We start from the raw sequence: 15,674 nt of genomic DNA on the forward strand, positions 1-15,674 counted from the left end.
AGTGCACTGCTGGTGGGACTGCAGACTGGTATAACCACTATGGAAAGCAGTATGGAACTTCCTCAGAAAACTAAAAATGGATCTGCCTTTTGACCCAGCAATTCCACTGCTGGTACTCTATCCTAAGAATACTGAAACACCAATTCAAAAGAACCTATGCATCCCAATGTTCATAGCAGCACAATTTACAATAGCTAGATGCTGCAAGCAACCAAGATGCCCATCAATAAATGGATCAAAAAACTATGGTACATTTACACAATGGAATTCTATGCAGGAGAAAGAAAGAAGGAGCTCCTACCCTTTGCAACAGTGTGTATGGAGCTGAAAACATTATGCTTAGCGAAACAAGCCAGGCAGTGAAAGACAAATACCATATGATCTCACCTTTAACAGGAACCTAAATAACAAAACAAAGAAACAAGCAAAATATAACCAAAAACACTGAAAGAGAGGACAGGCTGACGGTGACTGGAGAGGAGAGAGGAGGGAATTTAAGGGGACAGTGGGAAGGGTTCACAGGAACAAACTTAAAGGACACATGGTCATAAACTAAGGGGAGGGTGGTAATGGGAGGGAAGTGGGGAGGGTTGGAGGGGGGACTGGATTGGGAGTAAAAAGGAGAGAACTGTATTTCAACAATGGTTAAAATAAAAAAAAGAATTAAACTCCTTTTCTCAAGTTTAGTATAGTCGTTATTCTACTATAAATTTTGTATCTAATTTTCATTGATTTCACTGATTTAATTTCTAAACTTAAAATTTTCAATAAGTGCTAAACCTTTAGAACAAAACATTAAAATAAATAACACCTACAAGTGTGAAAAGTGGCTGTTAGGTAATGATATGGTGTTTTTAGGATCATCCATGAAATCCTCATGGAAACCATACAGCTAAGCTTTTGTGTTCTGTGTGAGTTCACTTCTCCTGGGTATCTTCTCTATCTTGTGTTTCCATGCCTTTTGAAGAAAAAAGAAAGGAAGGAAGAAAAAATCCAAAACAAAATTCCCCAACCACTAGTACTGAACCTATTCCTAAGCAATTAAACTAGCCAAGGGCTGTTATTTTAGAGATGATATTGTAGGGCTGCAGAATTCCTTTCCTTAGTGGGCCCCATGCTGTGAATTGATTTCTCCACTTTCCTTCCCTGCTCTACCACACTTGTGTTGTTTTCAGAACCATTTATGTTTTGTGGCCATGATAAGTAATTATCGTCTACTTGAATAAAATTTTTGTTTGATTAATCATTTATCTTTTATGATTTAGTAAGAAAGTGAAATCTGTGAATATTTTGCTATGGAAATATATGTACAAATATAATGTATACAAAATTAGTAACAGAATAAATTTAAAAGTATGCATTCTAATCCACAAGGCAAATTATAGGATCTTTGGTCTCAAGGACAAAGCTCAATGTGTTAAGTCATTTGCAATAAAAAATTGGAAATTGCAAAGTAAAAATTTATATCCTTTCCTAAAGCAAAACTAGCTTGCTGGACATTAAAGCCTGTCGTTTATACCTATTGTTGGTACTTAAATAATGTGTCTTAAGAAGTAGAATTCATGACTAAACTGAAATTATTTTATTTTGTTTATTTTTTAAAGATTTTATTTATTTATTTTTAGAGAGGGAGGAAGGGAGAGAGAAAGAGAGGGAGAGAAACATCAATGTGTGGTTGCCTCTCTCAAGCCCCCAATTGAAGATATGGCCTGCAACCCTGGCATGTGCCTTGACTGGGAATCGAACTGGTGACACTTTGGTTCACAGACTGGCACTCAATCCACTGAACCACACATGCCAGGGCTGAAATTATTTTAAAATGTTCATAATGAACTGTGCAACAGTATAAAATTTAACTTTTAATATAAAAGCACAAAAATACCTTTGCTAAAACATTTTAAAATAAAAAATGTTAAAAAAAACTTTTAACAAAATGCATTGCAAGGGTGGGTATACACTGCCTACACAGCTTTAAGGCATATTAAGATTACAGAAAAGAGAAAGAATATATACTATATATTTAATTTCATAAGAAAGTCACATTATTTGGGTATAATAGAGGAAATTTTACATTGACTGTTATTTTAAAATATGTTAAAACCATTTTCAATTCCACATTTCAATAATTCTTATCCTGATATCTAAACAACCAATTCTTTCATCAACAGCACTTGCCTGTGATAGACCAGAAATATCAGCTACTCTAAACATTACTGAACTGATTTACACTGGTGAAGTGTGTACTGACCTGTTCCCCTTGAAGAAATAGGTTTTCCCAACGTCCTCCCACCAAATGGCTGAATCGATGCCATGAGGGGGAATTCCACTTCCGAGAGTAATCAAGTCATGAGGGTAACCTGGTTGAAGAGTCGTGTCCTTAAACACCCAATATTTGTTACCTGTATGAAATAAGTGCAAATTCAGAATATACTAATTCGATGCCAGAAATTAGAATATATCGATTAACAATGCATTAAAAAGGATTTTGCATGATATCCACATGATAACTTCACAGCAGTCACACCTGGAATAAGGATGTTATCTTTGAAACATCAATGCTATTTTCAGAAGGAGGTATAATGAATAACTATTTATGAACCCAATCAGAAATAATTTAAAAAAATAAAGATACATCTATAACTTGCTAAAATAAAATAGTTCTGAATCAAGGATCAAGGATGTTTGCTCTGGAAACCAGAGTCCTGCTTTTGTCTAAGTTTGGGGTTAATGTACAATGTAATGATTCAATATTTGTATATAGTGGGAAATGACCACAGTAATAAGTCTAGTTACCATCTGTCAAACTACAACTTTTTTTCTTGTGATAAGAATTTTAAGATCCGTCTTAGCACCTTTCAAATACACAGCACAGTATTGTTACTTATAGTCACTGTGCTGTACATGACATCCCCAGGACTTCTTTGTTTTGTAACTGGAAATTTGTACTCCTCAGCCTTCTTCAGGTATTTTGCCAACCCCTCCAACCCTTCTCTATTCTGGAAAATGCCAACTTGTGCTCTGTACCTATTACTTTTGTTTTTTTGGATTACACTCATATCTGATATAACATGGTATTTGTTTTTCTCTGTCTGACATATTTCACTTAGTATAATACCCTTCTAGGTATTCCAAAGATGCTGCAAATGGAAAGATTTCATTCCTATTTATGGTTTAGTGATATTCCACACTTTTAAAAAAAAACCTACTCATCAATCAATAGACACTTAGGTTGCTTCCATGTATTGGCTATTGTAAATAATGCTGCAATGAACATGGAGGTACACCTGTCCTTTTCAATTAGTGTTTTTATATTCTTTGGATAAATACCCAAATGTGGAATAGCTGGGTCATAAGGCAGTTCCACTTTTAATTTTTTGAGGAAGCCCCATACTGTTTTCCATAGTGGCTATATCAGCCTGCAATTCCCACCAACAGTTCACAAGGGTTCTTTGGTGCAGGTAGCATGAGAAATGTTCACAGAAGCTTTCTTTCCATGTTGTCCAGTTGTCTTGAGAAAGAAAGAACAATATGTGAGAAAAGAAAAGGTTACAGTTCTTCCAGGAAATTCTTGTTATTGTAGATAAACTGTTTTTTTTTCAAATGTGTTTTGAAAATAAATACTTCTCTATACTGTTGGAATTTCCCATTAGTAACAGGAAGAAACAGTAAGACTTTCACTATAGAAGATGTCAATTCACTCTTTTTTATTTTAAGATCAATCCCCAGGGAATTTTTTTTAAAATGCACTATATTGTATTTAAAAAAGAAAGCAACACAGAAAACTTAGCAAACATTTGCTGTCAGGTTACATGATGATGTCCCAACAGTAAATTGTACGCACAAAATTTAAGAAAACACATTGCCTGCTGAGTATTTGTAGCATAGAATTCAAGAAAACAATTCAATGCTGATTATGAGTTATACATTTAATTTTCTAGTAATTACTAAGGAAATACAATTATACAGTTCCTTTTTTTTTCTTGATGCAGTAAGATTTTCCCATGATAGAGTTGAAGTGAATTTACTTCTATTTTTTAGATTTTGAGTATGTGAGATTCACATTCAACTATTTTCTTTTTTTAACATAGGAGAGGTGTATTTTTCACTACATTACCATCAAACAGTTTAATTTTCAAGGAAATTATTGTCTCTTTGACAGAGTAAGGAATTTACTGATTTTCCCAGGAAGTTGACATACTCAGGAGTAAGTGGAAAAAAACGGGTCCTACTGATACAGTCCTTTGCAGAAAGTAGAGCAAAATACTAACAGTTCTTATTAAAGACAGAGAAACTTTGAAAAGAAAAAAATTTATCTGCCGACCCAGTCATCCATCTAACCATCCATTCCCCAACCACTGAATATCTATCTGTTCACTAAGAGTCTATTACGGCCACTCACTGAAGGAAGTGTGAACACAAATGACAGAAACACTTGAGATCCTTGCTCTTGTGTAGAAGAGGTGCCAGACACTAAGCAAAGAACCATGAAGAATTGTTAAAATACATGCTTATTCCTACAAGGAAAAGGGTCTAAAGACTTTTTAACATTTTTACAAAGAAGACAGGGCCTTGTCTAGAGGCTGAATCAAATCTGTTTTCCCTAACACCTTTGAACTGAGCCACTGCCACTGATAAGATGCATCATATTGTTCAAATGTTCTGGATCAGGAAAATGGTTGGTAATTCAGCCTAAGACAGTTATTTACAGGTTAAAGAAGTGACATGCTTCCCTGGTTGGTATAGTTCAGTGGATTGAGCACGGGCTGTGAACTAAAGGGTCTCTGGGTTCGATTCCCAGTCAGGGCACATACCTGGTTTGCAGGCCAGGTCCTGGTCCCTGGTGGGGGCCACATGAAAGGCAATGGAACATGGATATTTTCTCCCTCTCTTTGTCCCTCCCTTCCCCTCTTTCTAAAAATAAATAAATAAAATCTTAAAAAAAGAAGTGACATACTTAAAACCATACATAATTGCTAATAGATTTGTACTGCAGCCCAGGTATTTTAATTCAGCACTCAACTTACTATTCCAAATTGACTCTTAACTGAACACATCTACATTCCATCCACTTTTACAATTGCTGTTGATTGCTGCCTCTTTCCCCTTTATCAAGTGATGACTGCAGGTTTATTATTGGTAGCATTTATTAATTACTCTACTGCACTCAGCTCATGCTTTGTTCACTGTATCCTCAGTCATCAGATACCTTTGGTAACTTATTAATTTAGAAAATCAACTGTACTGCTGTTTCCTCAGAGTCCACAAAACTCTTACACATTTATATTTTATGTCTTTGATTATAGTGGTCAGTAATCTAGGGCCAACAACTTCTGCCTGTATTTGTAAATAAAATTTTATGAGAACACAATCACAACTATTTATTTACATAATGTCTAGTCTGTTTTTAAGCTACAGTGACAGAGTTTAGTAGTGATGATAGAGACCATATTGTCTGCAAAGCTGAAGGTATTTACTATGTGGCTTTCTACAGAAAAGTTGAGAACATACATTCTTTAATGACTAGATATTCTTTTATAAAAGAAGGTTGCATTTACATTACTCACTAACTTTTGTATATTGGAATTATTATAGATCAACATTAATACACTTATTGAGAACACTCCAGGGATTTAAAAAATTGTCATAAAGAATATTTTCTTTCTTAGACTATGGTTTAACAGAGTATTCAACAGCTTTGAAATCAGATAGAAGTAGGGGGTGACAGCTTTTCCAATGATAAGCTGTGAGATCTTGGGCAAGTCACTAAATATAAGCCTTCCTATTCTAATTTGTATTTAAGGCACTCACACTTCTCATTCAGAGTTCTAGAAATATCAGAGATCAAATGTATAATATACCCACACCCTATCTAGCTCATGGCCCCCCTAAATGGTAACATATTAGTAAACAATACAATATTTCTCCAGTCAAATTTGCTTACTATCCACTCAGATAAGTAAGATAAATAACAAATGCTTAAATATTGTACACTGATCTATGTCAGTGTCAACTTTTTGTAGATTAAGTTTTAATTTCTGTATTGCTTATGGATTGGTTACTCAAGATATTTGAATAATTGTTCAACTCTGGAGGTAAAGGGCTTTTTGTTACCAGAACCTACTTTTCCAGGCTCCATAATATTATCAAGTAAGCAGAGAATTTTGAATATTTAGGCACATGTGGAAGCCATTGAGTTATGCAGCTTAGATCTCCCTTCAAGGGAAAACTGGCCTTTCAGCTGAGTACCTTCAATTAGGCCAACCCTGAGCATGGCACATACTTGATCCTGGCCCTTTCTGCTCTCTGGGAGACAACTCTGACAGGTAGTCTTTGCTATGGGGCACCTTTTTGGGTTCTTGAAGTCCTTGTCTCATCTATAGCACAGTCCCCAGCTCTACAGGCCAGTCGTGCCTCAACCTCATTATTTTTTACAGGTTTATAACTTCCTCTTTGTCTGCATCCCCAGGAACTCAAACTGACAGTAAATAAATGAAAATGGGAAAACTTTTACATACATAAGTAATACTAATGGGAAAATATGGGAGACTGAAGTATAAATAAAAACAGTTGTAATAAAAATATACCATACACTTTTTGAATTGTTATAAATAAATACACACATGTATGTGTGTGTGTGTGTATACATATACAGATACATATACATATATCAAGGGCTATTTTAAAATACTAAATGTTTGCCCTCGGTTTTGCTGATCACTTCATTTTTATATACAATATAAACATTAATAACTTCAAGGAAATAGCACAATTCACATGTTGCAAGGCCACCAAACATAAATTCCTTAATCTAAGAAAATTATTTTAGCAACAGTTTTTCACTACCTCCAACAGAGACATCAGTAATCAGCACATTCATCTATTCATAATAGAGATTGCTTGTAGGTGATCTATTGTACTTTTTAAGAAACAATGTGTTTCCACTTCAAATGAACTTCAAGGCCACTTCCTAAACCTTCAAGAGTGATGACCTACCTGTAAGCAGTTTAAAAAAACTGCTGCTTTACAAGCATTTTCAACAAAGTGATAATGAAAGTCACATCTTTCACTTTGTCACCTTCCAGGGCAACCTGCCTTAGACAACTCTTCTTTTGTGTTACACAACTTGTGTATGACTTTTTAATTCCCAAACTTTATCATCCTCTTCTTTCCTGTCTCACATATTCTATTTCCCCTTCTATAAGTGATTTTTGCCTCTTGAAATGGAACTGACAGCTAGGATGATACATCCTCCCTGAAGTTAAGTGAGGGCAACAATATGAATTTTGAGACTTTTCAACAACTTGATTTTTAATTACTTTTTAAATTAATTAATTAATATTTTAGAGAGAGGGGAAAGAAGGGAGAAAGACAGGAAGAGAAACATCAATGTGTGAGAGAAATATTGATCAGTTGCCTTGTACACATCCCCCGACCAAGGACTGAACCTGCAACCTAAGTATGTTCCCTCACCACTAATCAAACCAGTGACATTGCACTTTGCAGGACAACACCCAACCAACTGAGCCACATGGATTAGGGCTCAACGACTTGATTTTGATTGATACTGATTTTGATAATACTGACAGCTTTGTTTTTAAATTTACTTCCAATTCTTGAAAGAGATTTTAAGGGCTCAGTTTTCAACTAAGATGTTTGATAATTATCATCTCACAACCATTCAGCCTAAACATGGCCTGTAATGGAGAATATGAACATCTGGCTTATTTTGCTCACAAAATGTCACTCTGTTATACTGGATTTTACCTGAGGGATGCTGAGATAGCTGACCAGCATGAAGTGTGCAGTATGTTCAGTTGTTGGAGAAAAGCCTATTACTTCTCTGAGGATGATACATTTTACATTCTTAAGCTCTCTAACTAAAGAAACTAACTTTTAAATGTAATTGGAGGAAAATGACCCATGTTAGCTTCCAAATATGAAGCAGAGGGATGAAGGGGTCTAAATAATGCCAGGAAGCAGTTGACAATCATATGTACCAAACCAGGTGGCTAGCTTGCATCAAGGACTAGCCTTGCACTCACACAAGCTATGATACATCAAGGCCAGTGAAGAGAGACATTACGAACTATTCACTATATTTCAGGCATCATTTAAAATAGAGCTCAGCAAATTGACTTGCGGCCTGTTTTTGTATAGCCCATGGTTTGAGAAGAGTTTTTACATTTTTAAAAGCTAAAAGAAAAGAAACAAAGAAATAAAGATATGTGATAGATACCATGGGCTGTCAAGACTAAAACATTTGCTACTTGGTTGTTACAGAAAAAGTTAGTCAACCCCTGGATAAATATATTGAGGATATAACAGTATAAAAGAAAAAGAGAGAGCAGGCCTTGGTCATATTGAACTAATATTCTAGAGGGAAGGATACAAGTAAGCAAGAAAAAGGGAAATGCATAGTTCACCAGGTGGGAAGTAGAAATTAAAGCAGAGAAGAACCTGGATGGATTCCTGGTCCAGAGAGCAAAGGTGACATACAGTGGGATGACGGACTTTGGGTTTACCTGGACTTTTGAGGTGGTAACAGCCATAAAGTGACAGTAGCAAGCTGAGACAGTCATGTGACTGTTATGTGACTTCAGAAAGGGGTGATATGCCATCTGACACCCAAACTCTGGGCTCTTCTGCAGGTAGGGAGCTGGACCAGGGAAGGGGAAACCAGGTCCTGGATCCCTCTGGACATGAGTTTTGGTGTCAGGGTAGTTCATGTTCACAGCTGGGTTTGGAGCACATCTACTGGGAGGTAGTGCATGGTGTAGGTCAGGGAAAAGAAGCCTCATGCAGGGTTCTGACTGAGAAAGCTGAAACTAAACATTTCCTGAAACTGCAGCAGATAACAGGAGACCACTGACAGGCATACTGTTCTAGATGATGGATAAAAAACATGACCAGAAACAAAGTTGTCCTACTGTCAGCATCAAAACATAAGAGATACCACACTGAGTCCAATGGTATTTACTGCCATTGCTTTTACTAATCACCATTGGTCTCGGCTGCTCTGCCTCAGCATTGTTCCAAGAACTGAAGACACACTGGTGTGTGAGAAAATGCATTTTATTTTATTTTTTAGCTTTTTAGTTTTTTTACCGTTGTTTAAATTACAGTTGTCCCCATCCCCCCATTGCTGTCCCCTGCCCTACCCACCCACTCTCTCCCACATTCAATCCTTCCCCCCATTGTCTTTGTCCATGGATCTTTTATATATCTTACTTGATTTGACACTTGCCCTTCTTTCCCTTGTTATCCTCACCCCCACCTGCCATTCACTGTCAGTTTCTTCTTTATTTCTATGTCTCTGGTTCTATTTTGCTCATTTGTTTGTTTTGTTGGTTAGGTTCCACTTATATAGGTGAGATCATATAGTATTTTTCTTTCACCACATGGTTTATTTTACTTAGCATAGTGGTCTCCAGTTCCATCCATGCTGTTGTGAGGGGTAGGAATTCCATCATTCTTTCTGCTGTGTAGTAATCCATTGTGTAAATGTTCCACAGTTTTTTTTCTGTTTGTTTGGGGTTTTTTTTTGATCCACTCATTTACTGATGGGCACTTAGGCTATTTCCAGCACTTGGCTATTATAAATATGCTGCTGTATTTTAGATTCACCTCTGGTGGTATTTATATCTACTGCATAGTTTCACACTTTCATAAGTTCTGCACTCAAATAGAGTGGGCAGGAATAAGGAGGATGTGGCTACCACATGAGTGACAAGCATGGAGGCAAATGGATAGAAGTGAGGCCCTGAGGCATTGAGAGCTGGTACAGGATGGTGGGGTTTCTCCAGAGCAATAGTTTCTGGGTGGGGCAGAGCTCCTGTGTCAGCTGTCAACTCAAGGCCACCTCAGGCTAATTCCATAGTTCTTTCTGTTACTACAGCTCAGGAAATGGTCATTTCTCTCCAAAGACCAGAATTTAGATGTTTCTTTCCTATGTCCAGAGTGGACAAGTCCACAGTCCTTATCTACATAATTTATATACTTATTCTGGATGTCAGAAGGACAGACATATTGATAGTTATACTAGCAGATATTCACTAAGGGCTTAGGTGTACCAAGAAGGTCACACATCCTCAGCTTTGTCCTCAAACTAATCATGAGAAGGCAAATAATACCAATCCATGTTCCAGAGGGAGAAACTGAGGCAAAGGGAGCTGAGTAACATGTCCAGTTCACATAGCCAGTCAGCCTGTGAAGCCAGCATCTAACTGCGGACCCCACATGTCCTTATAACAAAGGCACTGGCCTCTTTTCCACAGGGATTAATCTGTTAAGACAATAAATTCTAAGGATATACTGCTTTTACATGGGTAGTTTGAACTTCACTCAAATATTACAAGTGTTTCCCAAATGTCCTGCTTTTATTACCCTCATCAGCATTACAAATTCTTCTAGTTTGATCCTGAGAATAATTTCTTCCTCCTTCTCCTCTTCCTCCTCCTCCCCATCCTCTTTTTCCTTCTTTCTCTTCTCTCTGTTTTACTCCTCATTCTCCCATTCTCCTTTTTTTTTTTGGTTAAGACCCCATTTTCTTTCCCAATTTATGCTCGTTTTCCATCCTTTAGCTTCTGGGCAACACAGCCAACCCTGCCCATTCTGGACCTAGTTCCCCTCTGATTCAGCTCAGACATGTTCTGCTCAAATTCCTTGCCCCCACCTCTACCCCAGGCTCAGTCAGTCTTGGGTCCATGGCTTCCCCTACAGACATTAAAATTTATTGTTTTGAATATTAATAACTTTTGAGGACAGAGTACCAGTTGTCTGAGTTCACTTTTATGTACCAGGCAATGAGTAGGTAGCAATTAAGACTTGTCACTAAGATAAACAACAAATAGTAAATTTCATGGGGAGAAGTGAATTGAGTGATTTTTTTTCTACCCATATGTTTTCCTTGTCTTTATGAGCAATTTCCTAGTTTATTGTGAACTATTTAATATAAACTGTCTAAATCAAGTAAAGTTTGAGAAATGAAATAGATTTCACTGCATAAAATAGTAAGCAAATCCAAATACTCTTTAAAAACAAAATCCAAAACCCTTAGTTAATGAGAAATGGCTTTTTAAACCATTCATTCATCCATCCATTTTACTTTTTCGGTGCTTTTTAAGCAAAATCTGAAAATTTACAGGAACACAGCGCCTTCTAAATTTGACTTCTACATGTGGTACCATATGAAAAACATACATGAGAGAATTAAAAATTACTTTTCACTTCACTTTATTTACATTTATAGGGAACATATGCACTTTTTTATACAATGTATTAGCTGCCTACCCTCACTCAACAGGTTTCCCAGGTTTATCTCTCTGAGTGTGACAGGGCCCTGGACACAGTGACCCAAGTGCAGCAGAGCAAGACACTCCTTACCTTTGAAGAAGACAAAGTTCCCATCATTGTTTTCGTACACTGCGTCGATACCCGGAGGCAAGCCACGCCAGAAGTAAGTGATCTGCATGGGGTACCCATCCATGACCCTGTTGTTCCTCACACGCCAGAACCACTGTTCCTGCAAGCCAAGCACAAGGTAGCTCAGCATTGCTGCCTGGCTGCTTGGCCTTGGGGAGGGGTGGAGTAAGGGGAGGTGCAACACTTGAAGCCATGCCCACATCCTTGTCACATCAGTCCAGAAAGAGGTAAACATCTGCCTACAATGAGTTTTTGATAGTAAACCTCCCAACCTCTAACCCATATAGTGTGGTTAAAAGAATAATGCAAAAAACTCAATCTTGGTATTGACATTATACACAGGGCTTCCCAGGTTGAAAAAAGGAGGGAGCCCAGACCATACCCTGCCAGATCTGTGGACAAGTCAGCTTTCTAGAGTGTGAAAGCTGTGTGGGGACAGATAAATCACCCTGGGATGTGGGCTCCACCTCCAGGGTTGGGGATGCCTCTTAACTCCCCCACATTGCAACCAACATACTGTGGAGTTATAATGGAATCCTCTGTAACAATTTAATGTGTTCTGCCTGGGTCAATAAATTACATAGTCATTGCAAACTGACAGAGTGATCTTGAAAAAACATCATCACAGAGGATTCCAGACTGGGTCAACTGCTTGTCCTATATGTTCCCAAAATGCTTTGGGCTCCACTCAGGCACAGCAAAGATCATTTAATGTTACAAGTGTCTGTTCCTATCTCTAGTGAATAACACATGGCTTGCACCAGAGCAGAGGTTCATAAATGTTGGTGAGTTGATAATTAGTCTACACACAGTATGTTTCACCATAAATACTTACTAATGGCAAAATAATCTAGAATTATACATTTGATGACATTGTTTTCTACTAAAAAATTCAGAATAATTTAGTGATTATCCAAAGTACTTTAATATTAGAAAAACTGGATGTTTTAAAAATTAGTTTTCAATAAATTAAAATTTACTATTTCACTTTAATTTAAATTTCTGTGTGTACAATTTCACTTGCAAGTTATATATTTGTACTATTTAGATAAGTGTGTATAACACCAATACTTTTGTTTCCATTCCTTTTTGTTCCTCCTCTCCCAAATCATTTTAAGTGATTAATTGTAGGGATTTCCTGAGCTTTTAGTAAGAATAGGTTGGCCTGATTAGGTTTCTCCAGATTTTTCAATTATTCATCCGTCCATTCACACATATGCACACACATACCACATACTCTACTGAGGATTCTTGGATTTGAGGTGATATAAAATTGAACCTTTTCCATGTAAATAAATCCAACTAGTAAATTTTTAGGAACCTTTGAACAGTTGCCCTTTGTTTAGTTATCATGGGCTGTTTTCTCTACTAACCTCTGTTATTTATGAATAAAGAAGAAAGTTGATGAATTAAGGGCTCTAGGTTGTCCAGTACCAATAACTGTCACCTTGGGAAATATACTAGTCACTGAGTAATTACATACCAATATCCAGCCAATAACCCCAACTAATAACATCAAATAAAATGAGGTGGTCCTGCTAGACTCTTGCAGGTTGTCTTTAATTTCACTGGGGACACAAGTTAAAGGTTGGCCAGAGTAATTCTGAGACAAATGACATAACACAGCACCTCACAAGCTCAAGTCACTTGACATATTGTCCGCCTTTTCAAAAGATGCTCCAAACACACACTCACAGTATGGGGGAAGCAAGTAACATATTAACAAGTGATTCTTTTAAATAGTATCCAAATTCACAATTCTGGATTTTCCTTAAATGTCTATTTTCAAGAAAGAACCTGTTATAGTCACCATGAGGATTTAGAAATGTAAATTATTTAAAAATAGAAATGCATACTCATGTTTCAAATAAAAAAAGTTGGCATTTTCAAAATGTGTTTATTACTTGTACTAGATGTATATGTTACTTTTAATATTCTCAAACTGTTAAAATGTATCATTGATTATAGGTTGACTTATATTACAATAATCTGGACACCACAGGGTTAGGTAATAGATCAGATAGTGATAACTTTCTTATTAATTAGTATTTTTTAAATCCAGACATAAAGAATATTAATTTTTGAATGGATGGAGGGAAGATGGTGGTGAGGTAGGTGGAAGCAGGACCCACTTGCTCATGCACCCAACTGGGATACCTAGCCCATCTTCCAAAGAACAGAGTGAACAGCCAACAGAAGTCCAGCCAATGTGAAGTTTGGAAGCCAAAGGTTGCAGGGGGCATTTAAAAATGGACTGTAAGGAGATTGTGTAAGTAGACAGGAGGGTCCCCGGGCCCTGCACCAGAGACTGTGGCTGCCACAAGAACTTTGGAGGACAGTTGGGTCAATGATTATAACTTAGCAGCTGCCTCCCCTCCCAGAAGACACCTGGATGCTTAAAGGTGCCAGGGGGATAAAGACACAGTAAGAGACAAACAGCTGGTGGTGTACCCTGGCTGGCATTGCGATTACCAACTAGGACAGTACCAGAGAAACTAGGGAGCTGAGCAGCACCTGTAGGTGGGAGAAGAGATGGGATGTAACCAGACATGACCCAGATAATCTGTGGACTGGTCAGAGAGTTAGTCTGTGTGGAAAGCCAAGTGCTTGCTAAGAATGGCCATTGGATTCCTAGGGGAATTTTTTCAACAAAGGCTCTCAGTTACAGTGCAAGGATCTCTCGTGCACAGCAGCCAGCCCAGGGAAGAGGGAGTAGGAGGAGCATAATTTGCTCTAAATCAAGGCACCTTACAAATTAATCAAGGGGAGCAGCAGGGGCTTAGAGAGGTAGGGGCACTAAAGTGCCCTAAAAGGACTTTGTCCCAGAGCAGCTACCAGGCCAGCAAACAAGGAGGAGGAGGGGTGTGACTTATTCCCACTCAGGTAACCCCAGGGACTGATCACTGGTTTTCACAACAAGGTAGATTGTAGGTGCCAGCCTGGTGCATATGGGCAGAGTGGACAGTGTGGTCCGCAGAGCACTCTTAAGAGTATGGGCTGGAAAACGGGCACCTGTGCTTACTGTAGTCCAGACCCAGCCCCATTCTAAAGGAACCACAGGAAAGAAAAAAAAAAATGGAGCCTAGTCGCCTTTATCCTACAGCATCCAGGAATACCAAGAAAACCAGCCTGTCAGGTTTAAAGACAGTAGGGGGCTTATTTTTTTTTCTTTTTTTTTGTTTCTTTTTTTTAAGTGAAAGACAATAAGGCCTGGAGTGATAAGAAGACCAAAGATAGATCTACAAAGAAGTCAGAAGGCTAAAGACAAGAGCTGGGGCAAATTTCACCTTGCTATCCTTCAGAATTTGCATTTTATTTTTTGTTATTTTTATTTTTATTATTTTATTTTTGTATTTCTCTTCTTTTTGTTTAGTTTCTTTTGTTTTGTTTGTTAGATAGGTTTTTGTTATTATCCCTTTTACATTGCATTTTAATTTCTCTTCCTTCACTCGTATTCCAATGACACACTACTTTTGGTCTTTTCATTCTTTTTATTCATATTATGTATTCCTTATATTATTGTTATTCCAAATCCCACATAGCACCCTTCCCTGGTTTTAATTCATTTTGCCATTTTCCTAAGCTATATTATTGTTGTGGTTAACTATATTCTATCACACACTATGCCAAGTTTCTAGCCCATACTCTCACCATATCTCACCACCTAAACTCGCATAAGTGCTCTGCTTTCTAAAGTCAGCTCACATTTTTGCCTCCTAATAAGATTCTTAACTCCTTTTCACCTTTTATAAAATGTATCTACTTGGGTGAAATATCATGGTTATCTCTATACTTCTCCAAAGGATCTCCTATCTGTTCTCTACTTGTTGGTTTTCTCAATCTCATAGAATAATTTCCCACTGTCTTAGTCCATTTCCCCTTAACCTTGTCCTGATCACATATAAGATAAAGTAGGAGTTGTGAATATAAGAAAAGCTAGTGGAAGAAGAGAACCCACCATCAAGTAAAGCCTGAATAAGTGAGAGTCCACACAAGTGGAAGAAAAGGCAACCCTTGAGCATTCAGTCAATGAGATCAAAGTCAGGGCACCTCTGAGTCCTACAGAACTGTTACCACAGAAGTTCACCCTGTAGAGACAGCTGGCAAAGCAGAGCATTGGGAAACACAGAAACAAACAAAAAGAGTCACTAGAATGGGCAAAGAAAGAACCTACAATCAAAAGGGATGGAAGACTCCCTAGTAAAAAAAAAGATAAATGAAATGAAGACAAACAATCAGATACACAATTCAAA

The 15,674-nt window shown here is 37.4% G+C and overlaps 1 protein-coding gene across 2 annotated transcripts in view; it reads right to left on the reverse strand.

Moving 5' to 3' along the window:
* The window catches only part of MMP16 (matrix metallopeptidase 16), a 263,481-nt gene that overhangs the window by 20,732 nt on the left and 227,075 nt on the right, over positions 1–15,674 (reverse strand). For both annotated transcript variants that reach the window (XM_045842403.1, XM_045842405.1), the window contains exons 7-8: positions 11,383–11,521; positions 2,249–2,399 (exon numbers count right to left, since the gene is read on the reverse strand). In XM_045842403.1, coding sequence (XP_045698359.1) covers positions 2,249–2,399; positions 11,383–11,521 — 290 coding nt within the window. The remainder of the gene's footprint in view (positions 1–2,248; positions 2,400–11,382; positions 11,522–15,674) is intronic.

The sequence above is a fragment of the Phyllostomus hastatus genome, unplaced genomic scaffold, assembly GCF_019186645.2.
Source record: "Phyllostomus hastatus isolate PE091 unplaced genomic scaffold, TTU_PhHast_1.1 phas_contig_38, whole genome shotgun sequence".
Taxonomy (NCBI): domain Eukaryota; kingdom Metazoa; phylum Chordata; class Mammalia; order Chiroptera; family Phyllostomidae; genus Phyllostomus; species Phyllostomus hastatus.